At 38.4% G+C, this 19,257-nt stretch overlaps 1 protein-coding gene across 1 annotated transcript in view; it reads right to left on the reverse strand.

Moving 5' to 3' along the window:
• Positions 1-7,173: 7,173 nt before the first annotated feature.
• Positions 7,174-19,257, reverse strand: part of NOX3 (NADPH oxidase 3) — a 66,041-nt gene continuing 53,957 nt past the window's right edge. The window contains exon 13 of the mRNA XM_027552181.1: positions 7,174-7,300. Within this exon, the coding sequence (XP_027407982.1) occupies positions 7,174-7,300 (127 nt within the window). The remainder of the gene's footprint in view (positions 7,301-19,257) is intronic.

Below are 19,257 nucleotides of genomic sequence, written 5' to 3' on the forward strand. Positions count from 1 at the left end.
AGCTTTCTTTATAGTCCAACTCTCACATCCATACATGACTACTGGAAAAACCATAGCTTTGACTAGATGGACCTTTGTTGGCAAAGTAATGCCTCTGCTTTTTAATATGCTGTCTAGGTTGGTCATAGCTTTTCTTCTAAGAAGCAAGTGTCTTTTAATTTCATGGCTGCAGTCAGCATCTGCAGTGATTTTGGAGCCCCCCAAAATAAGGTCTGTTAATGTTTCCATTGTTTCCCCATCTATTTGCCATCAAGTGATGGGACAGGATGCCATGATCTTAGTTTTCTGAAAGTTGAGTTTTAAGCCAACTTTTTTACTCTCCTCTTTCACTTACTTCAAGAGGCTCTTTAGTTCTTCTCATTCTGCCATAAGGGTGGTGTCATCTGCATATCTGAGGTTATTGATATTTCTCCCAGCAATCTTGATTCCAGCTTTTGCTTCATCTGGCCAGGCATGTCTTATGATGTACTCATAATAAGTTAAACAAAGAGGGTGACAGTATACAGCCTTGATATACTCCTTTCCTGATTTGGAACCAGTCTGTTGTTTCATGTCCAAGTCTAACTGTTGCTTCTTGACCTGCATACAGATTTCTCAGTACTGAAACAAAAAACAACAACAACAAAAACGGAGGAATAGCAGGTTTATGAGGAGAAAAAGAGTCTGGTTGTGGATATGTAAAATTTGAGATGCTTATTATATTTTGGTGGTGGAGTAAGCAGTTGTATATATCAGACTGGAATCCAGAGGAGAAATATATGCTGGAGTTTTAGATCTGGAACTCATTGGTTCAAAATCATGGAAATGTGTGCTTCCAGTCAAGAGTAAAGGGTAGACATGTGAAGACAAGAACTGTGACCAAGCCCTAGGACACTCTGACATTTTAAAGTTGAACAGAGGAGCCTGAGAAGAAAACTAAGGGTCAGTATGACATCAGAGTCAAAAGAAGGGAGAAGGAGTCAACTGTTTTAGTTGCTGCTAACAATAAAAAAGAGTTGAATTTCATGTTTTGGAGATACACACTTTGAAAATAGTTATAGTTGTGGAGATAACAATAAATTGGAGATAACAATAAATTAAGAGACACCATTGCGGGCAATTAACCATGGAGAGTAGACTGATATTGCAATGGACACACAAACATTCGTCAATAGACAAAATAAAGGAAAAATATCATCTAATAAGTTTTAAAAACCTGTGGACAAGAAAAGGCACCAGAACTTCCCTGGTGGTACTGTGGATCAGAATTCCTCTGCCAATGTAGGGGATAGGAGTTTGATCCCTGGTCCAGAAAGATCTCCACACACTGTGTGTATCACAAATACTGATGCATCATGCTCAGAGCCCGAGAGCCTGAGAGTAGCTGCAGCTACTGAGTCTATGTGCTGCTACTACTGAAGCTTGCCTGCTTAGAGCCTGTGCTCTACAGCAAGAGAAGCCACTGCACACCATAACCAGAGAGTAGCCCCCACTCGCCACAATTAGAGAAAGCCCACATACAGCAATGAAGGCCCAGGCAATGAAAAATAATCAATAAGTGAAATATTTATTTTTATACATGTGAACAGCTTATTCAGATTCATAAATAATTCCAAAATCTTAAAAGTAGGAAGTAAACATCTGGTCTGATGACTGAACAACTTTAAAGGCCATAAATACACATCCCAGGGTCATCAGCATGAGATTTTTTTCTGGGAAGATGGCTCTGTCTGGAAAGTAATATACAAACAAGGTAGGAAATGAATGTGGCTTAATTTAGTTGTGTTGCTGCATTTAACTCACCTGATGGAAGCATATTTATTGTTTAGTGGTTAGCAGAACGGCAGCACGTTGATCTGTTCTTTTGATTACATTCAGTTCTATAACCATATAGAAGCTAAGCTAGTAGCCTATGGCTGAAATATGTCAGCCATATTTCTTGAGATTTTGATCAGCATTGTTATTATTTTAAGATCTATCTATCTCTCTATTTCTCCATCTCTTTCTCTGTCAACTTTCTATCATCTACCTACTCATGTCTACTTTGTGTCACTCTTTTTAAAAAAAAAATTTATTTATTTTAATTGGAGGATAATTACAATACTGTGATGGCCTCAGCCATAGATCAACATGAAACGGCCATGGGCATACATGTGACCCCTCCCTCCTGAACCCCCCTCCTATGTTCCTCCCCAGCCCTCCAGGTAGTCACAGAGTACCTACCGGCTTTGGGTTCCCTGCAGCATGCATCAAACTCCCACTGGCTATCTGTTTTACATATGATAACGTATATGTTTCGATACTATTCTCCCAAATCATCCCACCGTCTTCTCCCACCGAGTCCAAAAGTCTGTTCTTTATGTCTCTGTCTGGTTTGTTGCTCTGCATGTAGGAGTGTCAGTATGATCTTTCTAGATTTCAGATATATGCATTAATACATGATATTTGTCTTTCTCTTTCTGACTTCACTCTGTATAATAGGCTCTAGGTTCATTCACCTCATTAGAACTGACTTAAATGCATTCCTTTTTATAGCTGAGTAATATTCCATTGTGTATAGTACCGCAACTTCCTTATCTATTCATCTGCTGATGAACATATCTAGGTTGCTTCCATGTCCTAGCTATTGTAAATAGTGCTTCACTGAACACTGGGGTACAAGTGTCTTTTTCAATTATGATTTCCTCAGGGTATATGCCCAGTAGAAGGATTGCTGGGTCATATGGTAGTTTTATTCCTAGTTTTTAAAGGAATCTCCATATTGTTCTCCAGAGTGGTTGTATCAGTTTGCATTCCCACCAACAGTGCAAGAGGGTTCCCTTTTCTATGCACCCTCTCCAGCATTTACTGTTTGTAGACTCTTTGGTGATGGTCATTCTGACTGGTGTGAGATGATACTGAGAGAGTTGATTCTTAGGTACGTTGATAAGGTGTTGGGGGACCTCAAGGAGGGAGGGGTCCAGGGCTCTCAAGGAGGAGAAAGGGACAAACATTTTTTTCCTACATTCCTTAGTCTTAGTCACATAAGACTTTTCTTTAAGACCAGAGCTAATGATTATGCAACAAAACAACTGTCTTGCTCAAGGGTATGTTTTTCCTTAAGCTCTGTACTAATGATTATATGATAACAATGTATCTTGCTTGAGGACATGTTTCTCCTTAGTCAGGAACCTTCTAACTAATCTTGTTGTATTAGAATGTATGTTGTGGGAGTGGGTCTGGTAGTGAGGGGGGCATTCTCCATCCCTCTTCTGATGTCTGTGTCAGAGGTTTTCTCTGTTCTTCTTCACTGGAATAAAACTTTTCCACATAAAAGCTCTGAGTAATCAAGCCTGGTCCCTGATCCAGAAGCTAAATCTTCTTTGGAGATCATGAATCCGATATTGTTCACCCTAAGCTATCAATACCTCACGGTAATTTTGATTTGCATTTCTCTGATAATGAGCATGTGTTTATTAGCCAACTGTATGACTTTGGTGAAATGTCTATTCAGGTATTCTGCCCACTTTTTGGTTGGGTTATCTGTTTTTCTGGTATTGAACTGCATGAGCTACTTGTATATTTTAGAAATTAATTCTTTGGCAGTTGTTTCATTTGCTATTATTTTCTTCCATTCTGAAGGCTGTCTTTTCATCTTGCTTATAGTTTCCTTCGTTGTGCAAAAACTTTTAAGTTTAATTAGGTCCCATTTGCTTGTTTTTGTTTTTATTTCCACTACTCTAGAAGGTGGGTCATAGAGGATCTTGCTGTGATTTATGTCAGAGAGTTTTCTGCCTATGTTTTCCTCTAAGAGTTTTATAGTTTCTGGTCTTACATTTAGGTCTTTAATCCACTTTATTTTTGTATATGGTCTTAGGAAGTGTTCTAATTTCATTCTTTCACATATAGTTGACCAGTTTTTCCAGCACAACTTGCTGAAGGGACTCTTTTCTCTACTGTATATTTTTGCTTCCTTTGTCAAAGATAAGATGTCCACAGGTGTGTGGATTTATCTCTGGGCTTTCTATCTTGTTCCATTGGTCTATATTTCTATTTCTGTACCAGTACCATACTGTTTTGATCTTTATAGTAAAATAAAAATCTAAAAAAAAAAGCACAGAGAATTCTGAAGCAGAAAGGAGATCAGTGGTTTGACTCGAATTCTACCTTGCTCTACTCCTCTGAAGCTCCATTCTGAGTCATTCTTTTGTTTGAATATATCTGTTATTTTGCCTTCACTTTTTTTTTTGGTCTCCACTTTTGCCCAATAACTTCACTAAGCACAAAAATCTCAATTTATAGTTATGTCCTTCAGCACATTGAAGATATAACTTCATTATCATTTGGTCTCTACTTCTGCTTCTGAGAAGGCAGCTGTCAAATTTATTGTTGTTTATTTGTAAGTAATTTAGTGTTATCTTTCTGGTTACTTTACGATCTTAGGTTTTACAATGATGCTTCTGGATGCTGAATTTCCTTTTCTCTTTCTTCTCTTCTCCTTCTGTTCTGTTCTTCTTTCTTTCTTCTCCTTTTTTCTTTCTTTCTTCTCTTTTCCTTTTCACATTTTTTTTTTTTTTTTTGCTTCTTCTTGCTTATATATTCTTCTAGGTAAACTTTAGCATATCTAGTATTTCAAAAAGTTTTAAAGAGAATTTAAATTTTGATTGTAATTTTATTTAATCTATTAATTAACTTGGAACAAATCAATATTTTTGGTATGCTTAATATTCCTATTTAGGAACATGTTATTTCTACCAAATTAAAAATGTCTCTTTGTAAATGTTTGCTAATTATCAAATCACCTTACATAATTCTTGTCAGATAAGTTTATGTTTGCTATATCTTTGTTTCTATTTTGAATAGACAATATCCTTTTTAAAAAAACCTGTATTTTCTATTTGATTATTGCTGCATTAAAGAAATCTACTGATTTTTTTTCATATTTTTACTATTGAGATAGGTCGGATTCTACATGGTGTTTAAAGAAATAACCTAAAGCTCAAAACTAAAAATGGATGCAAACAGGAAAGATTTTTTCAAATGCAGGAAAATCTTTTTTTAAAATTTTTCTATGTTTTGAACAATTTTAGGTTTATAACAAAATTAAAAGAAATCTACAGAGACTGAAACCTATTTTTAATGACAAGTATATTTATTAGACAAGTTTAGTTGACTAGAGAGTACATTTTATTTACAAATAGACAGGAAAAGAAAAGTAAGAATTGAATATAATCAAGAGAAAATATTTTAATATATTTATTTTCCTGCTAAAGTTTAGATAAACATATTTGACTACAGAAATGCCTAGTTGTAAAGGCTAATCAAACTTAAATGGGGAAATAAATAGACAGAAAGATTTGGTGTACTAAAATTTGTAGAATTTGGATGATATTCTCCAAGGAATAATTAAAGATACTAATAAATTACAATGCAGAGTTAGTAGAAATAATTTTTGAGACATCAGCATATACCTAACTTTTCCCCTAGAATATAGTTAAGTGTATACCCTAGAATTTACAGAATCAGCATTATTATTTGAGGATAAAGTAAAACAAATGATCAATTTACAATTTAGAAATACTTGGAAGAGCTTAAGTGGCTGCCTAACTTTGTAGAAACAAATCAGGTCAGACCAATTAAATTCTATTCTATGGCAGAATGGCCACCTAAAAAGATAAGAAGCATTTGTAAAACATAATCTGTTTTAATTTCAATAAATGTTTTTGTTTCATTGTATATGATATCTTATTTTTAAGCTAAGACAGTATAGGGCGATGTGCCATTCTCAATGGTTAGTTATCTTTAACGTGTTCCCAACTGGGTGCTCATATTAACAGGCAGTAACAAAAATTCATCATGGAGTCCTTGATCTTGAATCTAAAGAATCTTAGAATCTAAAGAACTTGAATCTAAAGAAAGGAGTCTAAACTTGAACACTGAACAAAAGATTTGAGATAAACTGAGCTAAATATTAGTATTAGTATCTGGTGACAGACTTAAAAACAATATTGAAATATTAGAAAGAAAAATTCTAAAAAAAGAATTGATACCAGTAGAGAAAACTATACAATATGAAAAGTATTTTTTGAACATTTTTGGGATAAAACAGTTGCATGGCATGGAAATACTGGCTCAATAAGAGTATAAAATTAAAAAAAAAAATCCAGTATGTTTGTGGGGTAGAAGTTGAGCTGAGGTGTAAGTATCAAGATAACCATAGATCAAAATGTGATAGTAACAAAAAGTACTTATTAAAAGAGAGAAAGAAAGAAATGTGGAAGGAAAGGAAGAAAGAGATGCAAACAGAATTTAGTTGTATTGAAAAGCATATGGCATCCAAGCTCTAAAAAAAATCACTCTTTTATACACTACTAGTCATGCTTAGATTAGAATGTTACATCTCATTTTAGTCAACACATTTTAAAAGGATGTGAAGAATGAAAATGGATTTGAAGAAGGGCAACAAGAATGATTGAAGTGCTAGGGTATATATCCTTGGATGAAAAGTTAAGAGTTCAGTATTGTTTGGACTAGAAAAGGGATAGGTAAAGGATGGTTTTATTATCATTTTCAAGTTAGAAAGGATTTTTGTGAAAGATAACCCCCATTGGTGATTTCTCAGATCTATAGAGGATGAAAAAAGCACAAAGGAGCTTAAGTTTAAAGCAGAAAAGATCAGGTTTGGATACAAGGCAGATGTCTCTGCCATCAGGGAGATGAAATTTGAAATGACTTCTAAAGGAGGCTATGAGCCAAGCAGCCATGCCGGTCTCCATTTGGGCGTATTGTTAAGCATGAAAACAAGCTTGGGAAAGATGACCTATATCAGGGCTCAGCAAACTACTGCCTACAAGTCAAATCTGGCCCACCACCCATTTTTGGACAACCCATGAGCTAAGAATGTCTTACATTTTAAAATTGTTGAGAACAAATCAAAAGAAGAATATTTTATGACAGAAGAAAATTATATGAAATTTGGTTTCACTGTCCATAAATAAAGTTTTGCTGGAACTCAGCCACCTCCATTTGTTAAGATACAGGGGCTACTTTGGTGCTTGCAACGGCAGAGTTGAGTAGTTGCAACTGAGACCATACGGTCCACAAAATCTAAAATAATTATTATCTGGCACTTTTGGGGAAAAGTTTCCTGACGCTTGACCTATATGATTGTAGCCACTTATACAACATGTGGATTTTTTTTTTTCCCTCCGAAGTCTAGAAGCTTTCTCTGTTGTAATAGAAGTGAACCCCCCTGGGGTCAGCGGATGAATATACGCGGCACATTTTTTGAAGTATCTTTGAGAGAGCTTTGGGTCCGCAGAAGAACACGCCGATGTTGCTGCTGCGGTGGAGGTGAGACAAGAAGAGAATATGTTACACAGGGCAAGGCCAGCCAGCAGCCAAGACAGAAGGGTACAGTTAGCGAGTAGCCGCGGTTGTGACTTTACATATTTTTCTCCACCCACTTTCTTTTTTCCTTGAAATCTTTTCTCCTACTTTTAGCACCATGTTCTCTCACAGGTTCCCAGAATCCTGTTAAGCTCTGTATCACAAGATGCTGTGGGATATAGATAGGTGATGTAAAGAAGGTTGAGGTTGGCAGGTGCCATGATGACAGATGAAGGCGTTTCATTATAGAGGTGATATTGGGTGGAATTTTGGTCGTGACCTTGATTAGCATTCTCTTGGATTGCTGACTACAATGTCACCTCCCTGAGAGCAAGAACCTGGTCTGTCTTACTCATCTCTGTAATCCTGGGTAGACAACCAATATTTGTTTGCTGAAGAAATGAATAAATGGCTCTGTTCCCTATTATCTGCATGGTCTTGAGCAAGACTATGAACCTCAATCTCAATATGAGTTGAACTAAGATTATAGTGACTACTTGGTATGTTTTATCCAAAGCAAAATGAGATAATGCATTCCAAAAGGTTTAAAAAGTGTTAGTTATTGCTATTTTTCAACTCTGCCTATTCATAGTTAAGATCATCTATACAAAAGTTCTAGCAACGTTTGCTTACTTCTCCTGCTGGAATTACTTTAATTTTCAAAGAAGGCCAAAAAAAAGAGTTGGAAAGGAAAATCACATGGCTGAAAATGAGGTCACCTCAAAGTTGTCCTCTCTAACTATGGTATTTCAGAATAATGTCCCAGGGCTGCTCCAATCTCTTGAAAACACAACTGCTGGCTCTCCTTATATATAATGAGTTAGCACCAGGATTCAGGTTGTCTCTGAAAAGTGGGAGTGGCCAGTCTCTACAGGGACTTATAGAAACCGCGATTTCCCTTATCTTGCATTGTACTATTCCTTGTAACATTTTCTAATCTCTGGCACAAGCTTAATTAGAGGGTTGGAGTCTGGGTCAAAAGTCCTCATACTTTGCTAGGCATAAGATTATCTAGGCAGATTATTAAAACAGAGTCTCAGGCTCGAATCCAAGGAGTCATTTTTAGCAAGCCTCCCAGGAGCTATTAAAGCACATGGGCCCCATGAGCTACCCTCTGAGAAACACTGTCTTAGAAACACTTCAGGACCAGCCCTCCGCACCACCTTTACCTCCTCATATCGTGTTTGTTGCGGAACTCCTCTATAACCTCATTCTTCTTAGCTCGTGTGTTAACATGATTCTCTGCCATGTACTGAATCCACATTTAATTATGTGATCCTGAACAATAATAGCCATGGTAGGAATGGATGGTTCAACGACATTTCAAACTCTAGCTTCAAAGGAACTTATCAAGTGGATTCGTTGTAAATGACAATATGTTTAAAATGTTTAAATATTATTTTTAAAGAGATTATTCCTATGGCTAAATTCGAGAAAACACTTTTTCAGGAAACATTTCCCACTGAAAAAAATATGAGTTTATGACTTAATGAAGTAATTTAAAGGTGTTTATGGGCTTCCCTAGTGGCTCAGACAATAAAGACTCTACTTTCAATGCAAGAGACCTGAATTCCATCCCTGGATTGGGACGATCCCCTGGAGAAGGGAATGGCAACCCACTCCGGTATTCTTGCCTTAAGAATTTCATGGACAGGGAGCCTGGTGGGCTAAAGTTCATGGGGTCTCAAAGAGTCAGACACGACTGAGCAACTAACACACATGGAAATATCAGCCAATGGTTGAGAGCTGTTGATTCATCACTTCATTGATGGGCATGTTAATTAGCTTCCCAAAGTCCTCCTTTGGGGACTTTGTCCATGGTGACAGTTCTATACCAAACTCCTAAGTGCCTCTGTGAGGGTTAGATCAGACTTAGCACATAGTGAGCTGTCAAGAATGGTTAGCTTACATTACAACCTACATTATGTCTTCCTGCTCCATGAAGCTGACCACAGGATGTGTGTGTGATGTGCGCTGTTAACCGAGCAGTGATTACAGACTTCCTGGATCAGCACTCTTGCACTAGGATTTTTTTTTTAATCTGAAGTGTTCATCTTTTTTTTTTCTTAGTTTTTTTACTTTGTATTGGGGTATAGCTGGCTATAATGTTGTCATAGTTTCAGATGAACAGTGAAGGGGCTCAGCCATACATATACATGTGTCCATTCTCCCCGGTACTCCCCTCCCGCCCAGGCTTGTACTAGGTTTTTTGAGTTCTGGACTGCCGCAGTTTGAATGATAGATGGGTCAGGCAAAAGCCTTCCCCTTGAGGAGTCTGATGCCCAGAGGCAACCTTGCATCTCTGTTCAAAGACACTGTTATGGGTGGTGATATTTTTCCATTAGTGTAGGTGTCACCAAAGAGGTTGCCCACTGGTCCATTCCCAACAGGCTACGATTGCCCTTTCGTTTGCAGCCGCGTGTGACTGTTTGCAGATCGTGAAGATGCTCTTTGATGCTCTGCCTTTAAGACTCCATTTCAAAGGATTCTGATTGCTGGCTGCCAGGTGTACCCCTGGTGTCCCCAGCAGTTCACAGCTACCCTGCCTCTTTTGAAGCTGCGGCTATAACACTGCACAGCTGAGTACACATGTTTCTGTATTTATGTAACTGTCATGGTTATGTAATCTCCAAAAAGTCTCACAAAGGCCCTTCATCACCTACCTTCCACGAAGGCAGAAAGGCCAGTCCTTCCTTAGCTCTCTGTGCATTATGGGCCCCACACATGGCATTCTTTTGTGTGCCTTTCTTCCCTGCCTCGGCGTTTGTAATTTCAACTATGGAGCTTTCTCATCACGAAGCCTCACTGGGAAGCAAGGAGCCAAGAGGCCTCACAAAGTAGAAAAGGCACTGATGTGGCAGCGTTTTTTTTTTTTTTTTCTTTTATGAGGCAGTGGACAAGTGCAACAGAACCTTAATGGGGTTGCTAAAGAAAAAACATTCTTCTATAAAGTTTAATTACCCACGAATGCTCAGAATGAAAAAAAAAAAGATTCTCTGTAAAAGAAGTATAAAAACACAAGGCATTATTCTTCAGTTTACAGCCTGCAAGTTGCAGAGTTTGCACACACGGGAGGCATTGGATTGGGGACAACATTAGCAGCATTGATCAGTCTGGGCATCTGACTTTGATGGGGAAAGGACAAATTTTACACAAGCTGCAGAGATGGTTAACATTAACAGCATTTTTAGCTCTGATAAACAATAAAGAAAATTTTCTTCGTCCCCTCTTATTTGCTAAATGACTATTGTGCTCATTTTTTTTGTGGGCTTGATGCATTTTTCAAAACAATTTGGTGATGCCATGCATGAAAGGCAGCCAAAATGTCACTCCCCGGGAGGTTTCTGGCCAGCAGATATATGGGGGAGCGAGGGTAATCCCACCACCTTGCTCTCTTCCCAGGTTCTCCCATCTTGAGCCCTGCTCTCTTTAAATTGCATGTTTGTTTTTATGTGTTGGCTCTTATGCTTGGTAAGTTATAACCCTATAGGGGCAGACCCTAAACCCCATTTAAAAAAAATCAAATTACTTTATGCCCTGAGTGCACTCTGCAAATAAAATCGATAAACAGAAGCTTCCTGTGGATTTATGGAGGCTTAGAAAGACAATGAGAACGACAAGCTCACTATCAGACAATGGACTCACTATCAGACTTCTATTTAATCTTTTCTAGAGAATGCTTTTCATTAGAGAAGCCTCCAAATAATTCATCTCATAATTACATTTTGTACACCTTCCTTTTTGTAACCTGAGATGATAACTGCGTTGGGCATTTTTTTTTTTTAAACGCGCCTCCCGATTATTTGTAGCAGCTTCCTCTGCTACTTTTCGTTGAGACCTAATTACTCGGGGGTTGATTAGGGGCTACAGGCATCCCTAACGGTGTTTGCACGTGGCTGACACACTTCCCTAGCTCTTCCCACCAACTCCATCCTCTTTGGTGAGTCAGCACTCTTGTCCCAGATTCCTCATCCTTCTCATGGTCCCTTCACTAGCTAAAGCTGGTGACTGGACTTGGCTCTTGGCTCTGAGGAGCACAAAGTTGCTGCCTCTGAGAGCATCATGGTTACAAATGTGTGTTGTTGTTTTGTGTTCGCTCAGTCATGTTCAACTCTTTGCAACCCCATGGACTGTAGCCCACCAGGCTTCTCTGTCCATGGAATTTTCCAGGTAAGAATACTGGAGTGGGTTTCCATTTCCTTCTCCAGGGGATCTTCCTGACCCAGGGATCAAACCTGCATTTCTTGGGTCTCCTGCATTGGCAGGCAGATTCTTTACCACTGCGCCACCTGGGAAGCCCCTCATGATTAAAATAGGGGAGAGAAATGAAAGCAACTGACTTGTAGTATTGGATCCCCATGGCAGAGCTATGTTTCTGCCAATTGGGTCCTCTCCTTCCTCTGATAAAACTTTGAAAACATACACCTCACACAGAAATACATCACACAGAAATATCCTAATATTTTTGCTGTATCACCTGATGCGAAGACCTGACTCATTTGAAAAGACCCTGATGTTGGGAAAGATTGAAGGCAGGAGGAGAAGGGGACGACAGAGGATGAGATGGTTGGATGGCATCACTGACTCAATGGACATGGGTTTGGGTGGACTCCGAGAGTTGGTGATGGACAGGGAGGCCTGGCGTGCTGCGGTTCATGGGGTCATAAAGAGTTGGACACTCCTCAGCGACTGAACTGAACTGAATGCTTCAATAGATAACTCCCAAAGAGAACTGAAGAATAATGATAAATTTACCTTGTGCTCACCCACCTCCCTAATCCCACCTCCCACAAATGGAATAGTTCCACCAATTTTCCGTGAATCTTCCCTTGATCTTAACAGGAGGACTGGATGTCTTCTGATGGAAAGACATTATTTATGTATGCTAACAATACCCAGTCATAAGATTATGGTGGCTTTCTTCTTCTCTTGAAGCTATAATATGTTTTGTGTGGAATTTCTACCAAAGTCTACTTCTTTGAATATTCTGAGCAATTTAGTCATATAAGGAGTATTTAGGATATCCTTTTAGACAGACAGACTTGTGTGCTATAATCAGAATGTTAATTTCTCAAAAATATTATTCAAAAACATTTTGTGCATCAGATCAGATCAGATCAGTCGCTCAATAGTGTCCGACTCTTTGCGACCCCATGAATCGCAGCACGCCAGGCCTCCCTGTCCATCACCAACTCCCAGAGTTCACTGAGACTCACGTCCATCGAGTCAGTGATGCCATCCAGCCATCTCATCCTCTGTCGTCCCCTTCTCCTCCTGCCCCCAATTCCTCCCAGCATCAGAGTCTTTTCAATGAGTCAACTCTTCACATGAGGTGGCCAAAATACTGGAGTTTCAGCTTTAGCACCATTCCTTCCAAAGAAATCCCAGGGCTGATCTCCTTCAGAATGGACTGGTTGGATCTCCTTGCAGTCCAAGGGACTCTCAAGAGTCTTCTCCAACACCACAGTTCAAAAGCATCAATTCTTTGGCGCTCAGCCTTCTTCACAGTCCAACTCTCACATCCATTCATGACCACAGGAAAAACCATAGCCTTGACTAGACGGACCTTTGTTGGCAAAGTAATGTCTCTGCTTTTGAATATGCTATCTAGGTTTGTACATATGTACACACAAATGAGAATCGGGAGGGTGTGCACACAAGCAAATGTGGCTCCAGGTGGACACATTTACTCAATTTAGTGGAAAGGTATTTTTACATTTCTGAAAACAATGGGTGGTCTAAAATGCATTCAGGTAGCATGGATCAGAAGCTCCCAGTCATATGGTAAGTTGGCATCTTTCTTCACTTTGGGGTTGTACTGTTCTAACAAATGGTAGTATTCTTCTATTCTTTATTTTTTCTTCCAGAGAAAAGAAACACTTCTACTGAAGCAATGAAAAAATGGTCAGATCTTCTAAGTTTTTAATCATAATTAATTGCATAAAGTTTTACGCCTACAAGGCATGGTGAAGTTATTAGTAGATAAGTCAAAAGTGGCAAACTATAAATATTATGTGAAAAGTAAGATCAAAAATTGAAGTCTTATGGAGTATCATTTTATTCAATTAATTAAAAACAACAGACCTACAAATCCAGAAGGTTGAGCACACACATAATATGTGTTTATCAAAAAGTAGCTAGATGTGATAAAGATATATTTATTTTCATTCTGTCTACCTTCTTGGAAACAATTTCCTGATTTTCTGAATATTTGCCTAAAGCTTGGCATCACAATAACATCTACAAATAATGATATGTAGCTCCCATTTTTGTATAAGACATGCATTTCTAAAGATTAATAAGACACAGATATAAGTGTGTGTATTTAATTAACATTTATATTTTAATGAAGAGAATAGTTTCCATTGTGAGTTTAGAGTAGTTTTCTGTGCTTGTCTGACTTAAGCAACGGACAGCAATAGTTCCATGAATGTCAGTTTGGCCATGTCAGTAAAAGACTTACTTTTTCCATGTCCACTTATTATTTGTTGATCTTCTTTTAAAATTATACTTGTGCTTTTGTTATACAGCTGATACAATTATGAAAATTAATTGCACATAAAAACAACAGAGTATGCTTCCCTATTTTCTACTTTCTGTCTTTGATCTCTTTAAAATTTTTTCTTTCCCTTTTCTTATTTGTATTCATTTTGATGCCCATCAATTTGTTTCTCTATTACTGTTATTTTTGCAATTTTCTGCTTCCTTTATAGCTTGCACTGTTCTCTTTGATCTGCTTCCCTTCAAGCTTTATTTTTGGTGCTGTTTTTCATGTTCTGTAAAAAAATATTTTTGCCCCTCTTCCCTTTATTCTTTTGATTTAACTCCTTCTTCTTAGAACAAGAACAGACTCCTGCTTTAAATGAACAGGTAAATGTTTTTAAAAGAGTAAGCCCTAAGAATACTCCGCTTTGCACAGATGAATGGAAATGGTTGAGAGCCTACTTCAAAGACCCTCAAGAACAAAGAACCTTTTCTGAGGCCATGAACAAATCCACCAATTCTTTCTGGCCCATCTTTGCCAAAAGATATGAGCTAATGACAGGACAGACCTGTCTTGTATGAGTAGCCAATGAGGCTTGGGAACAAACATCTCCTTGACATAATTGGGGGGGAAACATACTGTTTATCTCTTTAATAACCACCTTGAGGAAAATTAATGTGACTTTGTTCTTTGTGCAGGACAATAATTGAATTGTGTGTTTTATTTATAACTTGGCAAAGGCCAGGATATTGAAATACTTCTTAATATTAGATTTTCTTGTTTAAAAATTAGATTCTATTGGCATTCTCTTTCTGTGATGTCTTCATTAAAAGCTTCATTAAACATAAATCTTCTTTTACACAGCAGAAAACAAAATTACTTTAAGGAGGTCATTTAAAAAGTCTTTTGGAAGAGTAGTGCTAAGCCTTCTACTGGTGACTTGTCTTTTCCCAGGAATCTGGCATTCCATGAATAAAAGGATAATTGAGCTTTCCTAACCAGTGAATCCCAAAGGAAATCAACCCTAAATGTTCACTGGAGGGACTGATGCTGAATCTGAAGCTTCAATACTTTGGCCACTTGATGTGAAGAGCCAACTCATTGGAAAAGACCATGATGCTGGGAAAGATTGAGGGCAGGAGGAGAAGGGGATGACAGAGGATGAGATGGATGGCATCACCAACTCAATGGACGTGAATGTGAACAAACTCTAGGAGGCAGTGAAGGACAGAGAAGCCTGGTGGGCTACAGTCCTTGCAGTGGCAAGGAGTAGGACATGACTTAGTGACTGGACAATAGCAGCAGCAACAGTGACGCATGTCTAATGTTAATTACATTGATAGTTGAAGTTGTATAATAAGTTGCGGTGTTAGAGAGTCTAAGGTTGTTACAGATACACTATTTTTAGAATTATAGAGGCTTGATTCAGTGACATCCAAACCTTGGTTTTGTTTTTTTGTTTTTTGGTTTTTTTAAACTTTGGAAGAGATGAAGTCTTCTGTTGAGAAGAGAGAGTTTCCATAAGTCTTGTGCTGAAAAATTCAACTGGGCTTTAAGTACATGTATATACTATACTTCGATTATGGCTTTTGAAAAGGAATGAGCACATGGTTCCCAAGGCAATGAGAAAAGTGACAGCTATATGATTTTCCCACTTTCAAAATGTTCCCTACTCCTCACTCCCTGCAAAATCAGACAGACTCAATTCTCAGCACAATGCAATGTGATTTTGGAGGTAGAGTTTGTGCAAACACAGTTCTACCCTCCATCTCTTGATGCTGTGTTTCTGGTTTACACCTTTCTGAGGGAAGGGAGATAATTAAATGGTTTGTTCTGAAAGGTCTTCTAACTGGGATGTAAACTTCATATGTAACACAAATAAACAAATACAGTGTGAAGCATCAATAAGGGACAATCAAAGCTATGGTTTTTCCAATAGTAATGTATAGAAGTGAGAGTTGGACCATAAAGTTGGAGCACTGAAGAACTGATGCTTTTGAACTTTGGTGTTGGAGAAGACTCTCGAGAGTCCCTTGGACAGCAAGGAGATCAAACCAGTCAATCCTAAAGGAAGTCAACTCTGAATATTCATTGGAAGGACTGATGCTGAAGCTGAATCTCCAATACTTTGCCACCTGATGCGAAGAACCAATTTATTGGAAAAGACCCTGATGCTGGGAAAGATTGAAAGAGAAGTGGGCAGCAAGAGGAGAAGAGGGCAGCAGAGGATGAGATGGTTAGAGAGCATCACTCACTCGATGGACATGAATTTGAGCAAACTCTGGGAGATGGGGAGGACAGAAGAACCTAGTATGCTACAGTCCAAGGAGTCACAGAGAGTCAAACATGACTTAACAATTGAACAACAACAAAAACAGCACAGAAAAGAGCAGTCTTATCTATAAAAGCTTAAAGACAAAGATACACATGTCCCTGTCAAAAGCCTACAGTGTGGGAATGTTAGTTCCAAGATAATTGAAAACTGAGTGTAAAACATTTATCAGATGAATAATTTTTTTTCCAAAGGAAGAACATAGCAACCTGATCCATGGCCTCCTGGATCATGCCAGGAACAGTGTCTGCAGTCTCAGGGCCTTGGTACATGCTGCCCTTTTGCTTTTTCCAAGTTGCCCACATGGCACACTTGCCAGCTCCTTACCTCCTTCAGGTCTTTCCTCAAAAGTGGAAACTATTCTTTAAACAAAAGCAATATTAGGACATGCTACTTCCAAGACCTGTAGATGATGTGGGTTCAGAACAATGACCGATTTAGACAATATATATAAATAACAACAAAATCTTTGTATTAGTGCTTTGTACTTCACCAAGTTTTTCAACATACTATGCATTTTTAAATTATGAAAATAAAAATGTGAATGTATAGAATCATGCATGTTTTACGTTTGGCCCCAAAAGCTCAAACAAACTCCCTTGTTTGTCACATAGTCAGTATCTTCCAGAATCAGAAAACACAGCCTTCACTCTTGTCTTATGATCTGAAAGCAAATGCTCTTCCTCTTCTACGATGAAGTTTATCATATAGTAGTCATACTTAAGTGTTTTTTATTAAAACTCATCTCACACACTAGCAAAGTAATGCTCAAAATTCTCCACGCTAGGCTTCAACAGTATGTGAACCATGAACTTCCAGATGTTCAAGCTGGATTTAGAAAAAGCAGAGGAACCAGAGATCAAATTGCCAACATCTGTTGGATCATTGAAAAAGCAAGAGAGTTCCAGAAAAACATCTACTGTGCCTCATTGACTATGCCAAAGCCTTTGACTGTGTGGATCACAGAAAACTGTAAAATTCTTAAAGAGATGGGAATACCAGACCACCTTACCTGCCTCCTGAGAAATCTATATTCAGGTCAAGAAGCAACAGTTAGAACTTGACATGGAACAAGAGACTGGTTCCAAATCAGGAAAGGAGTATGTCAACGCTGTATTGTCACCCTGCTTATTTAACTTACATGCAGAGTACATCATGCGAAATGCTGGGCTGGACAAAGCAGAAGCTGGAGTCAAGATTGCTGGGAGAAATATCAGTAACCTCAGATACACAGATGACACCACCTTTATGGCAGAAAGTGAAGAAGAACTGAAGAGCCTCTTGATGAAAGTGAAAGAAGATAATGAAAAAGCTGAGACATTACCTTGCCAACAAAAGTCCATCTAGTCAAAGCTATGGTTTTTCCAGTAGTCATGTATGGATGTGAGAGTTGGACTACAAAGAAAGCTGAGCAACAAAGAATGGATGCTTTTAAACTGTGGTGTTGGAGAAGACTCTTGAGAGTCCCCTGGACTGCAAGGAGATCAAACCAGTCCATCTTAAAGGAGATCAGTCCTGAATATTCATTGGAAGGACTGATGCTGAAGCTGGAACTCCAATACTTTGGCCACCTGATACGAAGAACTGACTCATTGGAAAAGAACCTGGGAAAAGATGCTTGGAAAGGTTGAAGGCAGAAGGAGAAGGGGACAACAGAGGATGAGATGGTTGAATGGCATCACTGACTCAATGGACATGAGTTTAGCAAGCTCTGGGAGTTGGTGATGGACAGGGATGTCTGGTGTGCTGCAGTCCATGGGGTTGCAGGGAGTCGGACACAACTGAGAGACTGAACTGAACTGAGTTGAACTAATAGTTGATAATGATAGCAGCTAACACTGAACTCAGAGCAGTGTTTTAGGCCCTTTAAAATTCACACAGTTAATCCTCACAGAAGCCTAGGAGGTAAACAGTTTTACTATTTGCAGTTTACGGAGAAGGGGATAGTCAGAGCCAAGTTAAATAATCTGTTCAAGGTAAATTGGTATTAATGATGGAGCCAGGATTTACAATCAGGTTCTCAGACTTCTAAATTCCTGCTTGGTTTTAGAATATTTTTTTCTGCTTTGCAAGATATGCTTTAGGTACAGTTTACAGTTTGGCATAAGTGAATTCTCCAGTTGAGTAATCACAGATCAATTGTGTTTACCCAAGATTTCTTGAAGGCATGGGCAGTTTAAGAAATACCATCTTCTGGACCTAGAGATTATCATGCTAGGTGAAGTAAGTCAGAAAGAGAAAGACAAATACCATATGTTAGCATTTGTATGTAAAACCTAAAATACGACACAAATGAACATACCTATGAAACAGGAACAACTCACAGATGCAGAGAACAGATTTCTGGTTGCCAAAGAGTAGGAAGATGGGGAATGGAAGGTTTGCTAGTTAGGGATTAGCAGATGCAAACTAGTATATGTGTAGTATGAATAAACCACAAGGTCCTACTCTATGGTACAGGGAACTATATTTAGTAGCCTGTGACAATCCATAATGGAAAAGATTATGAAACAGAATGTATATATATAACTGAGACACTTTGCTATACAGCAGAAACTAACACAACATTGTGCATCAACTGTACTCCAATAACAATTAATTTAAAAAATAAATAAAGATAAGTATAATCCCTAAATTTTTTTCAGCTCTATTTCTTTTGGCCCACAAATAATCCATCCTAAAAATCTAATGCAAAGACATAGTAGAGGCTGGTTTGGTAAGTAAATAAATAAATCAAAATTAAAAAGGGATACCATCTTCAATTGAGTTTACGTATTAAAAATTTTAGGGCTTCCCTGGTAGCTCAGTGGTAAAGAATCCACCTGCTAATGCAGGTGACGTGGGTTTGATCCCTGGATTGGGAAGATCCCCTGGAGAAGGAAATGGCAACCCACTCCAGTATTCTTGCCTGGGAAATGCCATGGACAGAGAGCTACAGTCTACGGGGTTGTCAAAGATTCAGATCTGACTTAGCGACTAAACAACAACAATGGAAATTTCAATGCAGTTGACACTTGCCAGATGTTGTAAGATGGTCATGCATAGGTTTGTGCTTCCTGAAATATCCCACGATTACTTTTTCTAAGGTCAATGT

This window comes from Bos indicus x Bos taurus, chromosome 9 (genome assembly GCF_003369695.1).
Source record: "Bos indicus x Bos taurus breed Angus x Brahman F1 hybrid chromosome 9, Bos_hybrid_MaternalHap_v2.0, whole genome shotgun sequence".
In the NCBI taxonomy this organism is placed as follows: Eukaryota; Metazoa; Chordata; class Mammalia; order Artiodactyla; family Bovidae; genus Bos; species Bos indicus x Bos taurus.